The sequence below is a fragment of the Filobasidium floriforme genome, assembly GCF_021052385.1.
Source record: "Filobasidium floriforme strain CBS 6241 chromosome Unknown HD553scaffold_22, whole genome shotgun sequence".
Classification (NCBI taxonomy): Eukaryota; Fungi; Basidiomycota; class Tremellomycetes; order Filobasidiales; family Filobasidiaceae; genus Filobasidium; species Filobasidium floriforme.
In genome coordinates this window covers 511,686-533,039 of record NW_025763643.1, presented here as the reverse complement: position 1 = coordinate 533,039, position 21,354 = coordinate 511,686, and the positions used below count along the sequence as shown (strand labels likewise).

At 52.8% G+C, this 21,354-nt stretch overlaps 7 protein-coding genes and 1 non-coding gene across 8 annotated transcripts; 3 read left to right on the top strand and 5 right to left on the bottom strand.

Annotated features, from left to right (window-relative positions):
• Positions 1-330: 330 nt before the first annotated feature.
• On the top strand, positions 331-1,530 carry HD553DRAFT_317698 (putative dephospho-CoA kinase). The gene is made up of 4 exons (XM_046180780.1): positions 331-437; positions 497-526; positions 592-961; positions 1,032-1,530. The coding sequence occupies exons 1-4, from the start codon at positions 431-433 to the stop codon at positions 1,354-1,356; spliced, it is 732 nt and encodes a 243-aa protein (XP_046033956.1). The 5' UTR covers positions 331-430; the 3' UTR covers positions 1,357-1,530.
• A 13-nt stretch (positions 1,531-1,543) lies between these two features.
• On the bottom strand, positions 1,544-2,944 carry HD553DRAFT_122863 (uncharacterized protein). Its single transcript, XM_046176519.1, has 5 exons — positions 2,434-2,944; positions 2,263-2,372; positions 1,986-2,199; positions 1,823-1,911; positions 1,544-1,754 (listed from the first exon to the last, which is right to left on the bottom strand). The coding sequence occupies exons 1-5, from the start codon at positions 2,778-2,780 to the stop codon at positions 1,708-1,710; spliced, it is 807 nt and encodes a 268-aa protein (XP_046033955.1). The 5' UTR covers positions 2,781-2,944; the 3' UTR covers positions 1,544-1,707.
• Positions 2,882-6,271, bottom strand: HD553DRAFT_122785 (uncharacterized protein). Its single transcript, XM_046176517.1, has 6 exons — positions 4,639-6,271; positions 4,253-4,567; positions 3,789-4,189; positions 3,492-3,718; positions 3,209-3,431; positions 2,882-3,139 (listed from the first exon to the last, which is right to left on the bottom strand). Exons 1-6 carry the CDS (start codon positions 6,079-6,081, stop codon positions 2,983-2,985), a joined length of 2,766 nt encoding a protein of 921 aa, XP_046033954.1. The 5' UTR covers positions 6,082-6,271; the 3' UTR covers positions 2,882-2,982.
• A 934-nt stretch (positions 6,272-7,205) lies between these two features.
• HD553DRAFT_276362 (P-loop containing nucleoside triphosphate hydrolase protein) lies at positions 7,206-9,468 on the bottom strand (the record flags this gene model as incomplete). Its single annotated transcript, XM_046177954.1, has 7 exons — positions 7,206-7,320; positions 7,402-7,569; positions 7,656-7,770; positions 7,845-8,173; positions 8,244-8,441; positions 8,532-9,295; positions 9,376-9,468. 7 exons carry the CDS (start codon positions 9,466-9,468, stop codon positions 7,206-7,208), a joined length of 1,782 nt encoding a protein of 593 aa, XP_046033953.1.
• A 255-nt stretch (positions 9,469-9,723) lies between these two features.
• Positions 9,724-9,821, top strand: HD553DRAFT_t97. The gene has a single exon. It is a non-coding gene; the product is annotated as a tRNA-Ser (tRNA).
• Positions 9,822-11,236: 1,415 nt separating this feature from the next.
• On the top strand, positions 11,237-12,943 carry HD553DRAFT_122683 (uncharacterized protein). Its single transcript, XM_046176515.1, has 4 exons — positions 11,237-11,540; positions 11,601-11,768; positions 11,840-12,618; positions 12,699-12,943. Exons 1-4 carry the CDS (start codon positions 11,310-11,312, stop codon positions 12,826-12,828), a joined length of 1,308 nt encoding a protein of 435 aa, XP_046033952.1. The 5' UTR covers positions 11,237-11,309; the 3' UTR covers positions 12,829-12,943.
• A 1-nt stretch (position 12,944) lies between these two features.
• On the bottom strand, positions 12,945-13,978 carry HD553DRAFT_122689 (uncharacterized protein). Its single transcript, XM_046176516.1, has 2 exons — positions 13,762-13,978; positions 12,945-13,700 (listed from the first exon to the last, which is right to left on the bottom strand). The coding sequence occupies exon 2, from the start codon at positions 13,634-13,636 to the stop codon at positions 13,058-13,060; it is 579 nt and encodes a 192-aa protein (XP_046033951.1). The 5' UTR covers positions 13,637-13,700; positions 13,762-13,978; the 3' UTR covers positions 12,945-13,057.
• On the bottom strand, positions 13,860-18,390 carry HD553DRAFT_317684 (uncharacterized protein). Its single transcript, XM_046180779.1, has 4 exons — positions 16,014-18,390; positions 15,289-15,929; positions 15,110-15,229; positions 13,860-15,036 (listed from the first exon to the last, which is right to left on the bottom strand). The coding sequence occupies exons 1-4, from the start codon at positions 18,244-18,246 to the stop codon at positions 14,173-14,175; spliced, it is 3,858 nt and encodes a 1,285-aa protein (XP_046033950.1). The 5' UTR covers positions 18,247-18,390; the 3' UTR covers positions 13,860-14,172.
• Between the last annotated feature and the right edge of the window lie 2,964 nt (positions 18,391-21,354).

Sequence of the window (21,354 nt, the reverse complement as noted above, 5' to 3'; positions counted from 1 at the left end):
CGAAGCCGACGAAGCACTAGCTGCCTCCTGGAAGTTCTAACCATTTCTATCGACGATCTGAAGACGTAACGAAGCGATAGCAAAGACAGCAACGACCTTGTTCGAAGCACTTGGAGGTCGATCAGTTGTACAAGTGTCTCGATTCTGGCTAAGTCATTCTACGGACATAGAAACTGCGTGAAGTCCATCGAAATACGGACATTTTATTGTCGAATGTCCGTATTTTATGCATTTTGCAAGATGATGCGATACATGAGTTGAAAGATGATGAAAATTCCACGGGGGTTTCACGTGTTTTACATCTTGCTTACCTAATCAATCGCGCGAAGCCAAAAGACGAGATGATAGATGATAGGCCGATATTGAAACCCCCTAATATTGTCATTCTCATAGCTGATTTCCAAACATATTTGACTGGAAGTCGCTCGACATGTTGGGTGAGTGGATAGTCGAGGGTCCTTGCTGCTTGCGACCTCTCTGACGCTCTGTATCGCAGTCATCGGTCTGACAGGCGGTATTGCTTCTGGTGAGCGGAACACCGACACATACCCTATCTCGCAGCTCACCTTACACCTTGTGTTCAATTCGCAGGCAAATCTACGGTATCATCCTACCTGCACAACCATCATGGTCTTCCTATTATCGACGCCGACTACCTCGCTCGAGCGGTGATCGAACCAGGGACCGCGGGCTACCACGCCATCATCAAACACTTTGGCAAACGGGTCCTTCAAGACGACGGCGTACAGCTCGACCGTAAGGCCATCAGCGATATCGTTTTCAATGATGAGAAGGAGAGGAAAGTTCTCAACGGGATCGTACATCCCGCTGTACGGAAAGCCATGGCTTGGGAGGTGATGCGATGCTGGATGCAGGGACACTGGGCGTGCATCTTGGACGTACCCCTTTTGATCGAGGCGGGACTGTACAAATGGGTCGGAGAGATTATCGTAGTCTATGTGTGAGTACCTCTTCTAGTCTTCCAGACTGCACCTCATTTCCACTAATACAATGCCTACCGCCTTTTCCAGCAACGAATCCCTTCAACTCGCCCGTCTTCAAGACCGCCCTTCCCCGAACCCGAACGAATCCCGCCTAACCTCCTCCCAAGCCCAAGCACGGATACGTAGCCAGATGCCTCTCTCTGGCAAGTTGAAATACGCCGACTACGTAGTTGACAATTCCGGTACGAAACCCGAACTCGAGAAACAGCTGGACGTATGGGTCAACAAGATCAAAAGCCGGAGTGCGGGGTGGAAGAAGACGGTTTATTGGTTGATACCCCCAGTGGGGCTATGGGGCGCTTTGATGACGCTGGCAGCGAGGGGTTGGAAACGGTATAGAGCAAAGTTGTAACGCTAAAGACTAGCCTGTAGGTTATTTACGATCCCATCGTCGCGTCTGACTTCGCTGGCAGTCATCACAGAGTCCTGCAGGCTCTTGCTTGTGCCCTGCAACGTGTGAGTGGAAGAGGTGAGAACGAGGCGATGGTCATGCCGAGTATATACCAGCAAATCTCCGTATCGTTGAACCTATCCGGTCTTGGAGTGCGGAGCGCAAATTTACTTTGTCGATGCAGTAGAATCATGAAGCTGGACAATCTCAAGCCTTCTGCCTATCAACCGTGGTGTATATCATGGCATTGAGATCCCTCACGTGCATCTCCGAATTCCGACATCCTTTCACAACGCTGAAATGCAATTATCATCATGCGTCCTCTAGGTCGATGGCCTTCTCGTGGAATTCTCCCCCATCTGTTGTTGACGATGCAAAGTAATCGGTTTCAGGCTTTTCCTTTGCGCCAAGCGATATGATCACTCACGAGCCTGCCACAGTTTGTCTTGCGTTCTTACGATATACCACTGCATCGCAAACCAGATGGCCATTCCTATCGCCGCATAAGGAACCGCTCTGTAGGATGAAATTAGCATTTCGAGGGTCAGCCACAATCTAATCGAAGTTCGGGAACATACAGATAATCTTACTGTGCGTATTTCAGTGTTACGCCATCAATGATTTTGACGTAAGTGATATCGATTACCGCCAAAGCGCCCGTGATCAACATCGCAACCAAGGACGGGACGACGGGATCCCGGATGTATTTGAGTTTCTTTGCCACTCTCTGTTCGTTATTCATTGTCCAGTAGGGGCTACGGAAGAGTACTCGGATGAAGACCAGAACTCCGATGATGGCCCATACTGATCGATGCATATGAGCAAATGATACGATTATTGTTAATCTGTAATCACAGCGAAACTCACCTGCCAGATGCGCAGATATGACGATGCCAAGATACTTTCCGGACGTCGGGAAGTCTTGTCCTTGCATTGTTGCGGACGACATCTCTTGCCACGGTGGTGTGATGGTGCAACTATATCTCATAGGTCGTCAACTTCCCTTCCCACCTTGCGTCACCGCGCGCTCTTACTCACTGCGCAGACGCCTGTTTGCCGTCAAAACAGGTATTTCCAGCGCTTACAGTGATAATCGTTCCATCCGAGGTTGTGATGGTGACGAACGGGAGGTTGTCCGATATAAGAGAACCCACGAATATCGACAAGACCATCCAAGAAGAAAATGCAACCGCCTTTTTTGGGCCGGACAACTTCCATGCAATACCCCGGGCGTAGATCTGTCGATATGTATCATCCCATTGACCGGAGTTCCAACATTCGCATAGCCAAGCACGGTGCAGGGAAAGTACCCTTCGATACCCGGCGGGACGGTGGAGCGGAAGAAGCGAGTCTTTGTCTTCGGGGTCAGCCTTTTCTCCACTCATTGCGTGTGAATCGGTGGCGGGTGGTATTTGAGGGATGGAAACAGGAGGGGGTCTGTCCAAGCGTGGCGACCAACTACATCATGGTCTTACTGACCAATAGCCGACTTCTTGCTGTTTATAAAGGCCTGGATATCTCTGAAACGCATGAGGATGACATCGAGATAAAGGAGGCCTAGCGCGGGACTGAAACACGCTCGCGCGCTTAGCCATCCGCGTTTCGAAACTCGGGTGGAACCCAGTCGAGTCGCAGCAGCCGAAACACATCCCTTTCAGTCCTAGCGTAGAGTTCTTCTCCAGTCTGCCTGACATGCAAGCTCCCAGAATCGAACTTAAGACCCAATGCGTCTTCTGCATGTCGCCTGCGATGAACATAAGTGCCAGATTAGCTAGTTGCCGGGGGACGATACGCTCATATCGATCTGACTTGCCGAAGATCTCGCTCGAAAATCATACTTCCAGACCATCCCAGGACTGCCAAAGAGTACCTATGATAAGGCGCGACTATCAGATCAACTCTTCGATGTAAACGTGGCCGTCGAGTATGATTGGACGGCAGCTTGAAAATGACGAATGCTTTGTCTAGTCCGTCGAAATTGTTGCCTCTTGCGTTATTATGAGTTTGCCTTTCCAGGTCGACCGCCATGGTCAATTCTAGATAGCGTGAGTGCATTCGTCAGCTTCCGAGAACGAAAGTCTTCCGAGCGCACTCACGAAGGATATGTGTGATTATACCTGCGGCGGTCATCCGATCGCGTAGGCTTTTCAAAAGTCCCGAATCGAGACCAGGAGCAGGCGGACAGATGATCAAGTCGATATCGCCCGATTCAAGTTTACCGCGTCGATAGCCTCCGGTAAGTGTGCAGTGACAGCCAGGCAGGATCGCATCTAGGTGAGTCTGAACGCATCGAGCTATCTCTTGTACCTCTGCTCGTGGAATCCTGTTGTGTCCGCCAAGTTTTGGTTAACATCGGTTAAAAAAATAGCGAGGAAGCAGCAGAAGTGACTTGCCTCTCATCCAATTCGTCTTGTATCAACATCCATTCCCTGCATATCTCGGCTTTAGACATCATTCCCTCCTGGCGCCTCCTCACGGCATCCCTGGTCTTTCGCTTCCACCTATAAGTTCCACCCCGTCCTCCCAAGACCCCATCGGTACCATACCGAACTTTGCGCTTTGCCAGAGGGACACCCTCACCGACGACCCCAGAGTCCCACTCTTGTCCTTCTTTCTCAGCGTAGTAGTCGGCCACGTCTGATAAAGACCGACATCCGTGCGTGTCGTAAAGCTCGACGGCAGTACTCGTTCCGATAGTGAAAACCGAAGAGAACTCCCGTAGTGTCCGGAATCGCGGATCTGTGAGGATATTATCCGACTCCTCGATCCGGCCAGTTTCTAGATATTCCGTGATCTGCGTTGGACATGAAGCATGAGATGATCGGACCGATGTCGCATCTATATTCTGGTAGCTTACCCTGTCGGCCACCTTGCTTCCACAACCCGAAAGCTTGAGTGCTTCCGCGCCCGACTTCAGCCGCCTAGGTACCGCTGTAAGGAAACACGCCAAATTTCGGATATGCTCAATATCCATGCTATGAAAGACCAGTCCGGATCGGAACCACCTTTGAGAATCTGTCAAATGCATAATTCGATAAGGATCCAAACACGATATAGGCAGTAGTACAAGTCGACTTGCGCTCATGCTCCTTTTATAGCTAAGGGTGTTAGCGTTCTTCTCTGCCGGCGCATCGAATTCTCTTTTCAGGTAGATCGGCCTAATCGCATTGATCTTCTCGTTCAAGTTCGTAATCAGCAACATCACAGCTGATTGTCACTAGTGGCACACCTGAGACCACTCACAATATCGTCATTCACGCAAATCAATGGCGAACACCTCCGAATAGCCAGACTGGGGATTTCTTCCAGCTCAACATCGTACGGTAGGGGCCGCAGCGTCTCGACCCCATCGATAATTTCAGGCTTTTCGACCACTTGTTCTTCTTTGGATTTTGCGAGGATCTGTTTGTCCTGTTTGGGATGATTCACGTGGATCGAAACCTTTTTCCCCATCCGCATGTACTCTTTACTGGGTTTCTGATCAAACTCGGGTGGTTGTGTTTCCGTATCGTTGGCGTCGGAATTTGAGGTGATCACAGCACGTTGAGGAGGGTTCAAGTTAAGAATTGACTCCGTCTTAATCGAATCCTCATTTTGAAGATGGGCGAGGTAACCAGGAACTCCTGATCTCAAGTCCAACGCTTGCGTTGAGAACCCTCTTGTCAAGCTCTGAACATCCGGCCGTCGTTTGCCCGCATCCTCGCGGTCATTCGCAGATGCCATCGTGCTTGCTTCCCTCTTGATTTTCTTTTCGATCCCCATATTCTTTTCCTCATCGCCATCCACACTATCTCGTTTCCTCTTTCCCGCCGCCCCCATACCGAGATCCAGACGTTCTTCCTCCAGCTCAAACTCCATCTTTACCGAATCACGACCCAATGTCTCCTTTAGACAGATAGCCACATCCGAAGCTTCGCATACTGCCAGACTGTCCCGATTCCGTATCCTTTCCAAGATTGTCGCCGAGGTATTCGGGATGCGGAAAGGATGACGGTCTGGAAGTTCGGGTAGGGGGAAGGACGAGCTTTGTAATTGGGCGAACCCGGTATCGGTACTAGTATTCATCTGGCTCTCAGTGATGCCTTCGTCATTGGTTGGAGCTTCGTGATCCTGCATGTCGGCTCCTAGCCCTACAGAGATGGGCCGACCCCATACCCAATCCTGAGCCGTCTTCCAGACTTCGTCGATCCAGACGATATCCACCACATCCAGGTCATCCACCAGATTCCCAATCAATAACCTAGAAAGCCTCGGTCTCCCCTTGAGAGCGGTCAAGACCACATGAGGATAATCCAGGGGAAACGTTGTCTTCTCCTGGTGTATCGGCTTCTCCCCGGTTACTGACGCCATCGCTGTTGGAAGCGGTACGAGTTTTCCACCGAGTGTGACCACTTTTCTGCTATACTCTGGCAAGGCCGCATCCAGTTTAGTCGGAAGGAGATGGACTCTTATCCCAGCCAACAGAGGCGGGACATATTCAGGGTGATCAACACCCAAACTCCGGACTTGCGAGGCTGAAGAACCAGAGTTTGTCGTCGCTGACGAATGACCTGCAGGATGAGGTAACGGTGGTGGGCGGGTCGGGATCGACCGAGGTCGTTCGACGGTTTCGACGTCCTTGATAAGATGAGGTACAGTACTATTCGTACGAGATGCCCTCAAGGACATTCGGTATGTTTGTGACATATCGTCAATGATATGCCATCCAGCTCATTATTGATCGTTCTAGATATTCGTCATCGGGATCATCGGCAAATGAGGATATTCCGGGTCTTAAAGCCAGTTGTTGATGCAAGACTGTCGTGCTATCGTATGGCGGTACCGGTCAATAGTTATCGAGAGGAGTGGTTTGAGATATTAGATAACGGTACATATTTATCGCTTGAAGGACAAGGTGCAAGGAAATCAAGGATCAAGGATGAATGAGATGTTGATCGATCAATACAGAGTCTGACGCGGGCATGCCACACTGGTACTGGCCTGGCCACACTTATTTCCACCTCTGATTCTCACTCGGATGGGACGAGTGAGTGGTGGTAGTCTACACAGCTACACACCTCGTACATGACACCGAAGCAGAAAAGCTCAATACCGACGGTCTTGAGCAGCTCATCCTCGTCGAATCCAGCATCCTGATGGAAGAAGCTTTCTGCCACCATGAGAACCTTTCCAATACCCCTATCCTGGAAATTTGTGACCAAGGCGTAGATCAAGGGCCTATGTTTCTCAGGTCTCAGGAATTATAAGTATGGCTATGGCAAAGCTACGACTGCTGACGACTCACCTGACACAGTTTTTAGTGTAGCTTTGGTGGGAAGTCTGTTCTTGCGTTCGGCAAGCCGATCGGCCCGGCATTGGTTGCGTGAAGAAGTATCCATCTGGAGTGCCCCACCGTCTACCTCCTTTGCCAGGTTCCACCAAATTCGCACTCAAGATCAGCATGCCGATTCAGGAACACCTTCCCCTCAACAACGCTTCAGACATCGATCAATGGGCCAGAGACCTGCCTGAAAAGTTTGAGGTTGATCAGCGGGACACGACGGATGTCCCGCTCAAAGCCAAACCCGAGTGGAGGGTACGCCGTGTTTCGGTGAAAGTCATGAAAGACGGAAAGTAACTCCTCACGTTCATGTCATCCTTGGAATGATTCATCTCCTCGAGTCAGTGTGAGATCGACCACGCCTATCCTCTATGATAGTAAACGGACGGCTTCAGGGTCTAGCGAAGACGGTGCATTGATGAGTGCGGAAGTACTGCATTGCGGATGATCTCAATGTGACAGGCTCCTGATACAACCTAGGACAGATATATCACTCGCTGAGATCCACCTCGGCTGCCCCTGCTCCTCCCTCTGACGAAGCACCGCCTGCAGCCATCTTGCCGCCGCTCTTCAACTTTCGCTTCATAGACGCTTCGATCATGGCCCTGTGACGACCACAATAATCCGCCGATATCAGCATCATGTCATTTTTACTCTCTCATCCGTCGAGACATTCGCCAACTGACCTTCGATTCTTGGCGTCCTTCCGTGCGAGATTCTTTCCAGCCCCACCGATATCCTTCCTCTCGACGGGTTTTCTTCTACGCTCCTTTTTCAAATTTTTACTCGGCTTGGGGAGTTCGAGCATCCAGGGTTCGACCTTGCATCCGGAGGATTTCATCACGTTAGCGATGCTGAATAGAAGAAGACGATACTGCTAGTCAGCCTGTGTGTCATGCAGAAAGAGCCGAGGCTGCTCAATGACTATTCTTCGACGTACGTCCTCAGGTACGGCCCGTCTTCCAGGGTGAAATAGGTGATAGCAGATCCTGTTCTGCCCGCCCGACCGGCTCGACCGATTCGGTGTACGTACGACCCTACAGTCTGAGGGAAATCTGTTTCCCGGCCGCATCCTTCGCTTTAGCTCAATTTCGACACGATCGAGATCACACGACACACCCGCACTCACCATAATTGACAACGACCTCGATCCCCTTGAAATCAAGTCCCCGTGCCATCAACTCGGTGACAACGAGCATCCATAATTTACCCTCCCTAAACTCCCTGACGGTCTTTTCCCTCTCCGCCTTGCTCTTCTCTCCATGAACGGCCCCAACCCGCATACCGTCCATGACCAGCTCCTGGTAGAGCTCGTTTGCACGCTCAATGGATTGCACAAAGATGAGGACCGGTGCGGGGAGTTTCCCTGCGGCAATATCGTTGCGGAGTGCGAGCAGTTTGCCCATCTCGCTACCGCAGAATTGGAGGTGCTGTGTTACGGTCGTACTCGGTGCGTCCCTAATCCACACGACATGGAGCTCGTCAGTCTCACGAGCATCGCAAGACCCTGAACCCGCACATAACCTACTTTAACCCGACGACTATTCTGACCCCATCGTCTTTGAGCCACGTCCTCGCAAGCGCCTCGGGTCCAGCTTCCATTGTAGCACTGAGCATGACCTTCTGCGCCCTGGCGTGCGTATGCCCGTCGATGATAGGCTCGACCTGAGGTAAGAAATCGGGTCCGATGAGACGATCGGCTTCGTCCAAGATCAGGTACCGGGTTCTGCTCGGCAGACACGAGATCGAGATGAAGTTAGCTCCATTCTCGCTTCATCAGGACAAGGCGATGATACTGATTGCTGACCCAACTCACCCTTTCATGTCCACCTTGCCAGCCTCGATCATCGCATGCAACCGTTCCGGCGTAGCTACGAGCACGTCGATCCCCAACTGACCCGCCTGTCCAGACGTGGCGATCGCCATCTCGGTCGATTTCTCGAGCAAGAGCGTCCTCCAAGTGTTCCCTTGCAGAAGCTTTTGCACCTCGCCATAGATCTGGAGGGCGAGCTCGTGCGTAGGAACGAGGACGATCGAGCGGATCCCTTGTTCCCCAGCATCTTTCGTCTCGGCCTTCTTGTGCGCATTGAAGGCTATCCGAGAGGGTTGGTCGAGCTTGAGAGCGAGTGGTAGGAGATAAGACAAGGTCTTTCCCGATCCGGTGGGAGCGATGACGAGGACATCCCGCTGTTCCTTTGCCATCATCGCACCCGAGACCGCACCCTGAACACCCCAAAGCTGTGTAACTCCGTCTTTTCGAAGGTTACGCAGCAGAACCGAATGGGACGAAGGAACGAGTTCGTCGAAAGAAGCGAAGGATCTAGGTAGAGGTTCCGGGCCAGAGAGGTTGATCTTTTGCGGAGGAGGGGCAATAGAAGGGATATCTTCCTCGTCCGAGTTCGAGTCTGGGTCTTCGTCAGAGTCCTCTTCCACCTTGACCTTGCTCGCCTTTTCCGTCTTGATCTTTGTCGAGCTAGGTCCGGCAGCGGCCGAACTACCGAAAAAGTCGAGTCCAGCAGGAAGATGGCCAGAGTTGGCCGAGATGTCGGCCTCCTTCTTCTGCTTCTTGCTCTTGTTTTGCTAGGGAGTTTTGAACGCCACCATGCCAAGATCAGCGATGTATCCTCGATGTCATCCTGATGCCAGGCGACTGAACTCACCTTGCCGCTGAACAGGTCGAGATCTTTTTTATATTTCTGCTTGTTGAAGCTGGCTCCGCCCATGGAGAGCAACTGGAAAGCCGAGGATGCCATGCTGATGTCTGTACGTAGAGATTACGTTGGTACCACTGCAGCGGATCTGTAGCTATGTAGTCTGCACTGATCGCAATGATCGGTCTGGCAGTGGTAAGGTCATTCAGCTGCAGGTGGAAGACCAACCGATCACGATGTGCTTGAATCGCTGAAATTCGAATTGCGCGCGCCGGATGCGATATGCCCTCGGAAGCATATTTTGCGCGCAGTATTGTCTGCGGATATAAATTAATACACTAAAACGCTATCATTCATGGCGCAATGCCCGAGCGGTCTAAGGGGAGTGATTAGAACTTCGATTCTAAGTTATCACTTATGCATTGCATGCGTTGGTTCAAATCCAGCTTGCGTCGAAAGTCTTTTTGCCATGTTTTTTCGCCTTTTTTCGCCCTTTTTTTTCTGTCCTGTTTTCATCTTCGATCTCCGTCGACCATCGCGATCTTTGGTTCCTCGATTCATGCTTTTTTCCACAAGGACATGGGGAGCACCTCATTCTGGTTTGCCTCCTGTAGATATTTATTAGCGATAGCTAAGTATCCCGGGCTGATGACCGTAAAGATCCTGTCGAACGGATGACTTCCACTCAGCCTTGTCCGCACGATCGCAAGCGCGTTCAAGCGAACGTACAGTTTTGCGGAAACTTTCTGGTTGATATCATTCAGCCTGCAATGATCACCGGTCTCCTTCTCGAGTGTGTTCATTCTGACTTTCTCCGGCGCATGACACCGCTTGCGCCGCAATTGGCTGGAGGGAGCGATCTGACGGATATGAACTCAGACACAGGCGGGTTTACAACCTATCGGTGGTATTTTCGCTCTGTCCAGCATGGACTGCTTGTAGAGTGTGTTTGTAGTGAGAAACAACTTCAGACTCAGTGCATCTCAACGAGATAGTGGCTCTGGCAGCCCACATAGCGTTGGGAGTTCCAAAAGATCTGTTTCATGCTTCGATGGAATGTTCGACGGGCAGCGCAGATTTAGCTTGCTGATCGATGAGTTCATCGGTCTCGAAAATCTGAGGGAGAATCTGATGAACGTCATACAGTCTCTTAGAACGCTGTGCTGTGCTGATCAAATCATACAGGTCTGAAGCGAACCGTGACGATACCGGAGACCAAGTGAATGTGCGGTTCGCGCGAGGGAAGTATGCCACGAGCGTGTCATGATGATAATGTTGCGATTTGTGGGAAGTAGCGGCTAGTCAGCGCGGTGCCAGATCTCTGCTCTCGCAAAGGTCCAGTCTGATTTCCTGCATCTTTCAAAACGAGACGATACGTGCCTATACCGTATGACTCCTCGAGATCGCCAAGCCTGTGTCTCGTCGTGACAGCTCCAGTGAAACATCTTGAAAGTCATCGGCGCGAACCTTTCTTTTCAAAGACCATCACCTTCGCCAACTGGAAAACAAGTACAGGTGACGATTAGGATCGATGGGCGCGCTCGATATGTACCCTTTCGTTCGACTCCTGATCGTGGGGGCCACCGAGGAATGGTGGCGGCGTCGGATATCAACATCAATCCAGCTGGATTGCCGGTTTCTGACCCGAAATTATCATTGTACGCATGGAGCTGGCGCCTATCCTCTATCCTACCTTGGCTGTGGGCAGCTAGTATTATGGTGTTTGAGTCGACCGACCATGGAAACGCGCCGCCGTCGAAGCGCTTGTCGAGCTTGTCGCCGCCGATCGCTCGTCCCGAGAAATGACGAAGCTTTCGTTCGACCTCCACCTCTCCTCCCGGCCTCAGACATGCAGACATGCGCTGCTTTCACTGTTCTTGCTCAACAACCTCGACCCATAAAGCTTGTAGAGCTGCACCGTAGATACTACCGTCTATTCACCCATGTCCTTCAGCTTCATGCCCATTGGCAGATCGATCGGGGCATGCTCACGGCGATTCCCCTCGACTCCATGCTCAAGCCGGACGTTTACTTCGACGCGGCCGTCATTTCGACCGCGGGTGCCACTAGGACGGATCGAGGTTAAGAGGATCCCTATCGACAGCCCAGAAGCGTTCGCTGCACAGGGATTCGGGGGAGGCGTGCCTAAGAGGTCGATTTGGAAGCCCATAATTGTCGGTCACACACCGTCCTGAACCTGTTCCGCTTCTGATTCCTCATCCTCCTGCTTGCAGTTTGCAACAACGTTAGCGGGCTCGGCGTATATCGCAGCAGCTCTCTATACCAACGCCGACACGAATGAATGGTCGGAAAAGCTCGGTCAAGGCTCATGGTGGCGAAGAGGTAGCGATCTGCCAACGGACGAAGAAATCAAACGGGCCAAGGCGATAAGTACGGCCAAGGTGAGTGATATGTCGAGCCCTCCCGACCGTTCTCCATACACAGGCTGATATCTTGAGCCTGAAAATTGCAGAAACTACAAAACAGCCTGAACGGCCTCGTCAAGAACATCCGGGACTGGCCAGATTCTCTCAAAGTACCCATCACCCGCGTCTACATCAGCCTGTCCGAGACATACCTACACACTCCTCCCGCTCAACTCGCCTGTCTCGGGATCATCGGATTCAACGGCCTCGTCTTTCTCGCATGGCGGATACCCCGCTTCGAACCTTTCATGAGGCGGTACTTTATGCACTGGCCGGTCGGTGCCAACCACCGAGTGATCACCCTGGCCACTAGCGTTTTCAGCCACCAGTCTCTCCCTCACTACGCTTTCAACTCGATCGCACTCTACTCTTTCGGATCGGCCGCTTATCAGTTCCTCTCCCGCCCGAACGCAAGGGATATCGATGCGATCAACAACAAGTCCGATTCTTGGTTCGGCTTCGATTTCGGTCCATATCTGGGGACATCAACGACGACCCCACATTTCCTCGCCTTCTTCCTCGCTGCCGGTCTAGTCTCCTCATTGACCTCTCACCTGAATACCGTCCTCGTCCGTCTCCCTCGCTTGCTCCGGGACCTCTCGAACACGGCAAGAGTGTCTACCGCCTCGGCCCTCGCTGCGCATTCCGCCGTCTTGCCTTCCCTAGGGGCGAGTGGGGCTATCTATGCGACGTTGACCTTGACCAGCCTGGCTTTCCCCGAGGCTAGCGTCAGTCTGATATTCCTCCCCTTTGTGCCGATTCAAATTGGGTATGGGGTGGCAGGGATGGTCGCGGTCGACGTCCTCGGGTTGATCAGAGGTTGGAGGTGAGTATCATGTTCATAAGCCTGAGCAGGACGAACGTGAGCTGACGGAGTGCTCTTCCTGCCTTGATCGCTACGATCAGGGTATTCGACCACGTCGCCCATCTTTCCGGGGCGGCATTCGGGTTCCTGTATTACTCGGTCGGCAAGGACTTTTGGACCTGGCTTCGGGTCAAGCTCGGAGCTCAAGAGAGGAGGGTCGCCGATGTGTAGCATAGCACGTAACGCATAGCATAGCGCTTGGCATCGTCAGCCATCAAGACGCCTCGCGACGGTAGTGAGAGCGTAATCGTAGATATCGTCTGTACAAGGACGAGTTGCATACATGTCGTGTTGTACAAGGTCTCGTCACAGTGTAGCTTATAATAAAACATCGCCCACTCAACGGTTGTTACGTATGAGGATCCGCCTTGCGCGTTATCCTGCTCTTCCAGCCTAGTCTTTACAACCCCGCCGACCGTTGCAGCACATCGAATCTCTGCTCCAGCAAAGTCAACAGCTCGTCCTCTCGCTGCACCTTTTCCCCAGCGACATCCACGCCATCCACCTTTTGCCCTGCCATGACGTCGAAAGCGTCGACAAGGTCGTCCAGCACCTTCTTTTCCCGTGGTAGATCCTCGTGCTCGTCCCCTACATGCTCCTTGGCGTGGTCCAGAGCTTCCTGGTCGATGGCAAGTATATCTGAGGGCTTTATTCGACCGAGGTCGGAGATCAGCGCTCGTACTTTCTCCACCAACGCTTCGTCTGGCGACGTTGATGTCGATTTGGACCCAGTCGTATAGGCAAGCAGAGCCGCCGCAGCTCCTCTCAATCTCCCTAGCCTCCTCACGGGCGGTACTGAGGTCTTGAACGACTGATCGAAACCTTCTTGCAGGGAAGAGAGCTTGCCCTCGGAGATCCCTTCCCGGTACCCGACGTCGGCGTATTTCGTGGTTATGCGTTCCCAGTTCTGGTCGACCATCGGGTCCCCGGCTCCTCCTGCTGGGACTGAGGGTCCTTCTTCAAGCCAGTCGTCGTCCATAATAGAGAGGCCGGTTTGTAGCAATGTAACTTCTTCCTTTGTTCTCTAGGAGGCCTGTTTGTAACTGTGGGAGGAGAGATCAAAATTTACAGTCTGAAATCCCAGGGCTCATAGGAATCACTCACGATCCGACAGGCGGTAAATTTGCTCGATCCGGTCGTAATTGGAATGAGCTAATGGATTGATATGTTCTGGTATCGTTACTCGGCCCGTACTGTAGAGGGGGTCGATGCGTATATCGTATACATTAGAGCTCAGACGCAAATTCATGGATCGATAGCTGATGACCGATCACTCATCCGGCCGGAGCCGAAAAGATCACCGGCCTCAAACTCTAAATGGATATGCTTCCGACAGGTGGTCAAAGCCATTACAGTCCAATGGTGACACTATCGTTGTCAGCTTTCGCTGACTGATCGTTATACCGACAATCCAGGGAGGGCGGTTCCGCCTATCATTATACAAAGCGCTAGATACAGTGTTCGTCATTGTCGTCAACGTACAGGCCGCCGCTCCTTCAACACCTCGTGCACGTTTCAATCACGACTCATGTCGTTCATCGCCTTCCACCACATTTGCGTCTCCTCGCCTGGTGGTTCCATCGTTCTGAAACTCGATCCATCGTCCAGACTCCTTTTCCCAGACGAGCTGAGGCTTCGAAGTGGCGACAGATTCTCGCCGTACTGAGAGCTTGGCACCACCTCGGGATCGCCTTCCATGGCCTCGAGATCTTCCATGCTATAGATTCGCGCTTCGTGCGGGTGCGAGCGCGGCTCAGCCTGAATAGGCTCGATGCTCGGTCTGGGTTCAGACAACAGTGGCACAGCTCGACGCCTATCTCTTTCCTCGGCTTCTTCCTTGTCCAGCTTTTCCTGCGCCAGCCTTCTGCCCTGTCCTCGCAATCTTGGGTCCACAGGCGGTCGAGGCACATGGCTTAATCGTCCCTCATCCTCTGCGGCAGCAACGACCGCACCCTCATCGACGAGCCTTCCCGGTTCATCCATCTCGGCCATATCCAGGTCGAGGTTTTCCTCATCCTCGAAGTCGCAGTCGTATTTCAGCAAAGTGCGTTCAGGTTCTCTTTTCTTGCGCTGCCTCGAATAGCCGAAAGCTTGCAACGAAGTCTGCTCCTTTCCATCACTGTGCTTTTTGGTCTTTGAAGGCTTCGACGGTCCCTGTGGAGCTCCTGATGGATCGTCTTCCTGGTCCTGCTCGACGCCCCACCACGCATTCGCCACCGATTCGAAGAGTTTCGGGCTCGTATGCTTCTTCTTGGAGCGTGGCGTGGCATCCTCCTCGACAGCCATAGGATTTTGTAGGTCCAGCACTGGCGTTCGTCCGACGGCTTGAGTAGCGCGACCGGCTGGCTTAGGGGTCGTTTCCGGGTCTATCAAGCGGCTCTGCGACGAGAACACATGTCTCAGTGATCCGATCGAGACAGGAGGCATAGCAGAAGCGCGGTCATCGACTGACCTTTGTCTTTTCGTGTACATCCTGTTCAGACAATTTCGCACGCTTTTTGGAAGGTCCAGGGTGCGGGACGGATTGCAAAAGATGGAAACTCGGGTCGCTGTTTTGAAATGTTCCCGGAATCTACAAGAAGCCGGTCAATCTCTGGGTGAAGCGGTCGGATGAGACGAGCTCAAACTCACTGTACCATCTTCACTGCCCGCCAGTTTTCGTTTGTGACCAGCGGACCCGTCCGATCGCAGGCTGTTTCTAGCCTCGGTGTCGTCTGAGCGTAGTGCAGAATCGGATGATGGTTCGTTGCCAAGTACAGGATCATCGCTGGCAGACTTTTGGGGGGATGAGTTTGGTCGTATAAGAGGCATGATCGCTGGTTCCTTGCGAAGGGTCTCTTCAAAAGCTTGTCGAAGAGAAGTCCCGCCAGCGAGCGGAGGTTGCAGGCTGTAAAAAGATTCGTACTTGGCGGGAGACCAAGTCGCCAAAGTTTCGGCGTTGTCGACCCATTCCTCGTGTTTAGCTGCAGGGCTGCGAACCGCTGACCTCGGACTCTGTAGGGAGGCTCGAGCCGGGGTAATCTTGCTGGGTGTGACAGGTGATTGCGGCGATCGGTTTATAAATTTCCTAGTAGAAGAGGGTCCGATGGGTGTGCGAGGTTGACCGAGAATAGGGACGGTGAATCCTATATCACGAAGAGGTTCACGATGTGGAGTTCTCAGTGCTTGTACCGCTTTGGCAACTGGACGATAAGGCGTGGAAGGTGTTGTAGGCTCCCGCTGAGAGCGCACGCTGGGTTGTCTAGGTGGCGTGCGAAGATCTGCAGAACGCTCTGTTTTAACCGCAGGACAAAGCGAGACTTGTTATTTAGCCAACTCATTTACAGGAGAAATCCAAGAGCTTCGTCAAGACTAACCGTTGGAAGGAACCGGTGTCGTCGATCGAGCCTCGTGAGGCATGCCGCTCAAACTGGGAGGGCCATCATCCGCAGGAGCGACAGTTTCTGGTCGATTTCCGATGGAACCCACAATCCGACCTAGAAGACTAGGCTGCATTTCATGCGCCCAGGACTGAGGGATGGTTGACACACCGACATCAGCAGGGATGTCCTCGGCGAACACATCGTCATCCACGTCCATATCAAAGGTAGCTGGCATCGTCTCGTCCGCGTTACGTGGTGCGCTACCGAACGCCATCTCGAGATCGTCCACCGTTGGGTATATTCCCGACATTCGCGCCGTTTCAGGTATGACCGTCACCTCGCCGATCTCGCCGGCATCCAGATCGTCCTCCGTGGCATCCCTCGGCGCATGTTCTTCATGGCTCTCGATCCTGACCATGCGCCTGGTCGGTCTTCTCGGAGTAACTTCTTCGTCATCATCTGCAATAGCCCGAACGTTGTGATGATCTGGCGAAAAGCGCAATTCTTCAGGTAATTCGACTTCCAGGATATCGGGACCTTCCTCCTCGTACTCGGACGGCAATGGTGTGAGATCACTACTAGCATCTAATCCTTGGGTGACACTGGTATGACTTGAACCGCCTGACGTTGTCCGACTCAGACGAGCCTTTTCCGTAGCGGCCCTTGCAGCATCGGCGAGATCCGATTCACTTGTCTCAACGCTCTGTACGGGTTGTTCCGTATCAGTGTCCGCGTCCTCCTCATCCAATCGACGGGATCCGTTGGTAAGGCGATGTTCGGTCGACTTCGCTCTAGATTTCGATCTCGTCGACCGTAACGCTCGTTGCTTCTTGCCACTGGTTCCGGAATGCTCCGCGACCTCGTCCTCATCATCATCCTCATGCATGACCATCGCTCGCAGCCCACTCTTCGCCCTCATCCCAGCCCCGATTGGTACTCTCCTCCCTCTCATCGGAGCCCTGACATACCCGAGCGGCCGATAACTCTCATCGTCCTGCGCGGTCCCACTAGTCCGGTTGATCTGCCTCTTGGAGGCCTCCTGTCGAAGATGTTCTCGGTAAGCCAGCGAATGCAACTCATCGTCGCTCTCGCCCCTCAAGGATGAGTCTGATGAAGGTTCATGCGGTGTCTCTGTCTGTACCGTCGGCTCGGGAACCCTTAACTCGAGGATGGCTGGTCTGGCTTGGGGAACCATGCTTTCATCAAACACCTCGATGGGATGATCAAGGTCTTCCCCCGTATCTGATCTCGGATCCCGTGGAGGGTCTGCTTCCCGACTCGAAGTCATAATTGCGTCCGGTTCCGCGTTCATATCGAGAGGTAACCTGTTCCACAATTCGGTATCCAGCGTCTGCGAATCCGGCACGATATCCTGCGATTCCACGTTCAACAAGACCCGTCTAGCTCCCTGTTGATCTTCCATGATAGTGCTTCGTCTCGCCGTCTTCTTCTTCTTTGAATTCGAGCTCGATGCCCTTGCGGCGTCATCGGTCACCGCTTGAATACCGATTTCCGCTGCAGGCTCTTCCATCTCGGCTTCCGTTTCAGCCTCCTTCTTCTTACCCGCCACTCGTTTCGGCCTCGGTCGAGCCGAGTCCACCGGAGGATCTCGAGGTTTGAGGAACTCAGACAACTTGGTCTGTACGGTCGGTCCCTGGCTGGTCCTTGCCGGCTTGGAGGCAGAACCCGATATCGAGCCGAGACTGGGTCTCCTGTTTGGTTTCGCTTTCGAGGTCGAGGTTGAAGCTGAGGGGGTGGCATTCCTGTGTCCGAGGAACAAGATCGATTCTTGCATCTCATCCATCAACGGGATCGGGATTGGGATTGGGTGATCAGATGTAGGGATGGGATTACGCCTAGACCTTTTGGGCCTGAATATGTCCTCGTCTTGTTCTTCTTCTTCCACGACCGCATTCCCATTCTGATCCGCCTCGTCATCATCCTGACTATCCGCCACGTCCTCCGGAAACCCCCCACCTCCACCTCCGTTTCCGATCTCATGCCTATCCCTACTTCCAAATCGACCTTCTTGCTCACCCTCACCCTCTCCCTCAGTCGAACCCAGACCCGCACCTAAATCCCGATCCCCGCGAACCACCTGGCTCAAAGTAGCCTTCCCCTTTCCTTTATCTCTTCGTAAACTGAACATCCCGTCCAACTCGGACTCGTCTGGCGGGGTGATCGGTTGTCGAGTCGTCCCAACCGGAGTCGTCGCTTCCGTATGCATATTCAGCCTCGTCTTGAGCTCGCCGACATCTTTCGTCTTGCCTCTCCCACGCTGGAAGGATGGGCTATTCCGTTGGATCGTATATTCTGTCCTACCCAACTTCCAAGCTCCTGTATTCGGGTCCTTGTCCGTGATCGCCGTCGCTCCCTTTCCCCCACTCCCACCCCCGCTCCCACCCCCTCCTCCACCCGACTTCCGACTACTCCTAAACCCCTTCTGCGGACTAAAATGCAGCTGATTCAACTTCGAACGACCCGTAGTAGGCGGCGTAGGGCCCGCCGTAGGTTTCTCCGTCATGATCCATCCGTTCAACTGGTTCGTATGCGTAGACAACGGTTTAGGTTGTTTAAAACCATAGCCCGGAAGATCTCGGCGGGTAGTCTTAGGGTTGGGTGTGGCGAAGCTGTCTTCGGGTTCTGGTTCGCTGCTGCTATCCATCTTGACGGTAGTTGTTGATGCGAGGTGAGATAGGGTGGTAGCAGAGATGGGTCGATCTTGCCAGGGAAGATGAGGAGGACAATCGATCTCAAGTCATCCTTCAGACCACCGCCGGGACGTTGTCGAAGGACGCCTATCTATCTGGTAAATGGGCGGATCGATGTCGAGGGGTTGACTGTACTTTTTTGTAGGGGCAGTACAGCATTGCGAGCTGAGAACTCTTCGATCGGTCTGATCAGCTGTCTACCAGTATCGCCTTGATCGAGAGAAACGCGTCCCATACGCGACGCGTCAGAGGTCGCGTTGAGAGAGAGAGCGGATGATGAATAGCTACAGGGACTAGAGTACTACAAGTGCTATGAGCTGCAGCGCTGCTTATAGCTGTGCTAGACGCGACGACGCGTGAGAAAGCGACATGCTCATCCTCTCCTTTCGCTCCTTCCGCCCCCCCCTTTTCTCTCGAACGATCTATGCTACTATGTTTGCCGCCGGCGTTGCGTACGATTCCGAATGGTGCGCCCAATTGTTTTCTTTTTTATGTTTGTTTTGTGTTTTATTATGTGAAGTGCGACGTATCGTCTTGTGTGCTGTAGCTTGCTCTTTTCGTATTACGTTCGGTGACGTTTCGTGATGTTTCGTAAATGCTGGAACTCTTTTTTTCGTTTTTTCTTTTGTGTGCAGTAACTTGCTCTTTTCGTATGCTCAACTCTTTACCTCATCGCTTCCTCCTCTCGCCTGTACATCTCTACCGCTCCCCTCCACGGTCGTAAGCGATCGAACCCAGCGCGACCGGCAGGATCGCCGTCGGGGGTCGTGATCACGGCGCTGGAGCGACTGATCTCCGTAATCCTGTACGGTCCGGACCATTTGGTCTTCAGTTTGCGTACGGATTCGTGTGTGTCGTCCTTCCTCGGGTCGTATACCTGCACAAGTTGGCCGACGTAAAACGGTTTCACTTGGCGGTTTTCCGGTTGTTGGCGCCGTAATACGTCGTGGTCTCTCGCTGACATGGCTTCTCTCCGTAAGTTATCCGCCGATTGAGCGAAGGACCCTAGCTCCGAAGGCACTACCCTGCGATCGTCGACTTGACCGAACATGAGTTCGCGTGGTGAGTAGCCCCCGAGCGAATCCAGCCGACGGTTGTTGAGAGCGTTGATAGCCGACTGCAATCGCTCCGGCCAAATTTCGTAAGCCATGTCGTCCGGTAGTAAGGCGCTCCCGAGGTTGATGTCGACCCTGCATACCCTGCGCAAGCGATCCAAAATCAGGTGGTTCGCGTTTTCCGCTAGAGGCACATGCGCGTAAGGGGCCGCCGGTGTCAACGTCATGAAGTTCTTGACCGAATCGACGATCTTCTTGGTCATGAATTGGTTGTCGACTACCAGCTCTTTCGGGAGCATCCATTTGTCTTGCATGTCTTTGAGGGCGAATAGACACGTATCCGATGACGGATCTCGATCGAAGCACCACCCGAATATGAATTTCGAGCAGCTGTCGACGGCGATCAGCGCGATCTTAAATCCCTTCGCCGTCCTTGGCAGGAACAGGTAGTCCATGGCTACCAGCTGGAACGGCGCGTAGCGAAGTGTCTCTCGCATGAGGCTATTCTTCAACCTCGGGCCGAATTTTCGACAAACCTCGCACGATTCCAGGGCCGCTACGACATCCTTTCGGATTGTTAGCCACGTAGTACTTCTCTGGATATGCCTCGTGGTGATTTCTTTCCCGAAATGGCCGCACTCCTCGTGCCCGTACTTTGCGGCTTGTAGCCCTTCCTTCGCAGGAATGACTTCCATCTCGTGGCCGAGGGCCTTGTTCCTCGTGAGCAAGCGGCCGGCTTTGACCCAAAACAGGTCAGCCTTCTTGACTACCATGTCCGCATCGCTGTTGATCAACTTCGTCAAGAAGCATACGACCGGATAAAGTTCGTCGCCTTTGAATCTGTTCCTGAGAGCTTCTTCTTCTGGAGACTCTGCGTCTACCCAGAAGATGTCGTTGATCACGCCTTTGTATGTTCCATCGGGGTCCTCTACTTCGGCGTCGCCGATCGCGTTTCGACTGAGGTAATCGGCGACCTTGTTCTCCTTGCCTGCTTTATGAACGAATTGTATGTCCATTCCGCAGTTCAGAAGTGATTCTTTCCATGAGGCTTGTTGGAACGTAGGCCGATCGTTGTTCAGTAAGTCTTTTACCGCTTGACAGTCAGTATGAAGTACTACTTTCTGACCGTGTACCATTGGCCTAAACCTTTCGAGAGCCCACTTGACGCATTTGAGCTCAAGCATGAACGAGTGGCTGTTTTGCTCCCGAGCGTTCGTGCGTCGAGAGGCGAACTCGATCGTTGATGGTATCTCTGTCGTCGGATCCTGGTATTGGTAAAGGTGTCCTCCGAAGCCTTCCGCGCATGCGTCTACAGCGATATGGAACGGCATGGAGCCGTTGTAGATCGGGCAAACGGTCATGACCATGTCTTTCAGCGCTTGTTTGACGTTTTCGAAAGCTTTGGCCTCTTTCTCCCCCCAGAGATGTTCGATGTTCGTGATCTCTAGGGCTCTCTTGATGGATCCTTTGCCTTTACCATCGCCGCTGAATATCTTCCCTCTTGTCAAGTCCGTCAGCGGGGCCGCGATCGCCGAGAACTTGTCTATGTTTCGCCTGAAATGTGCGGCC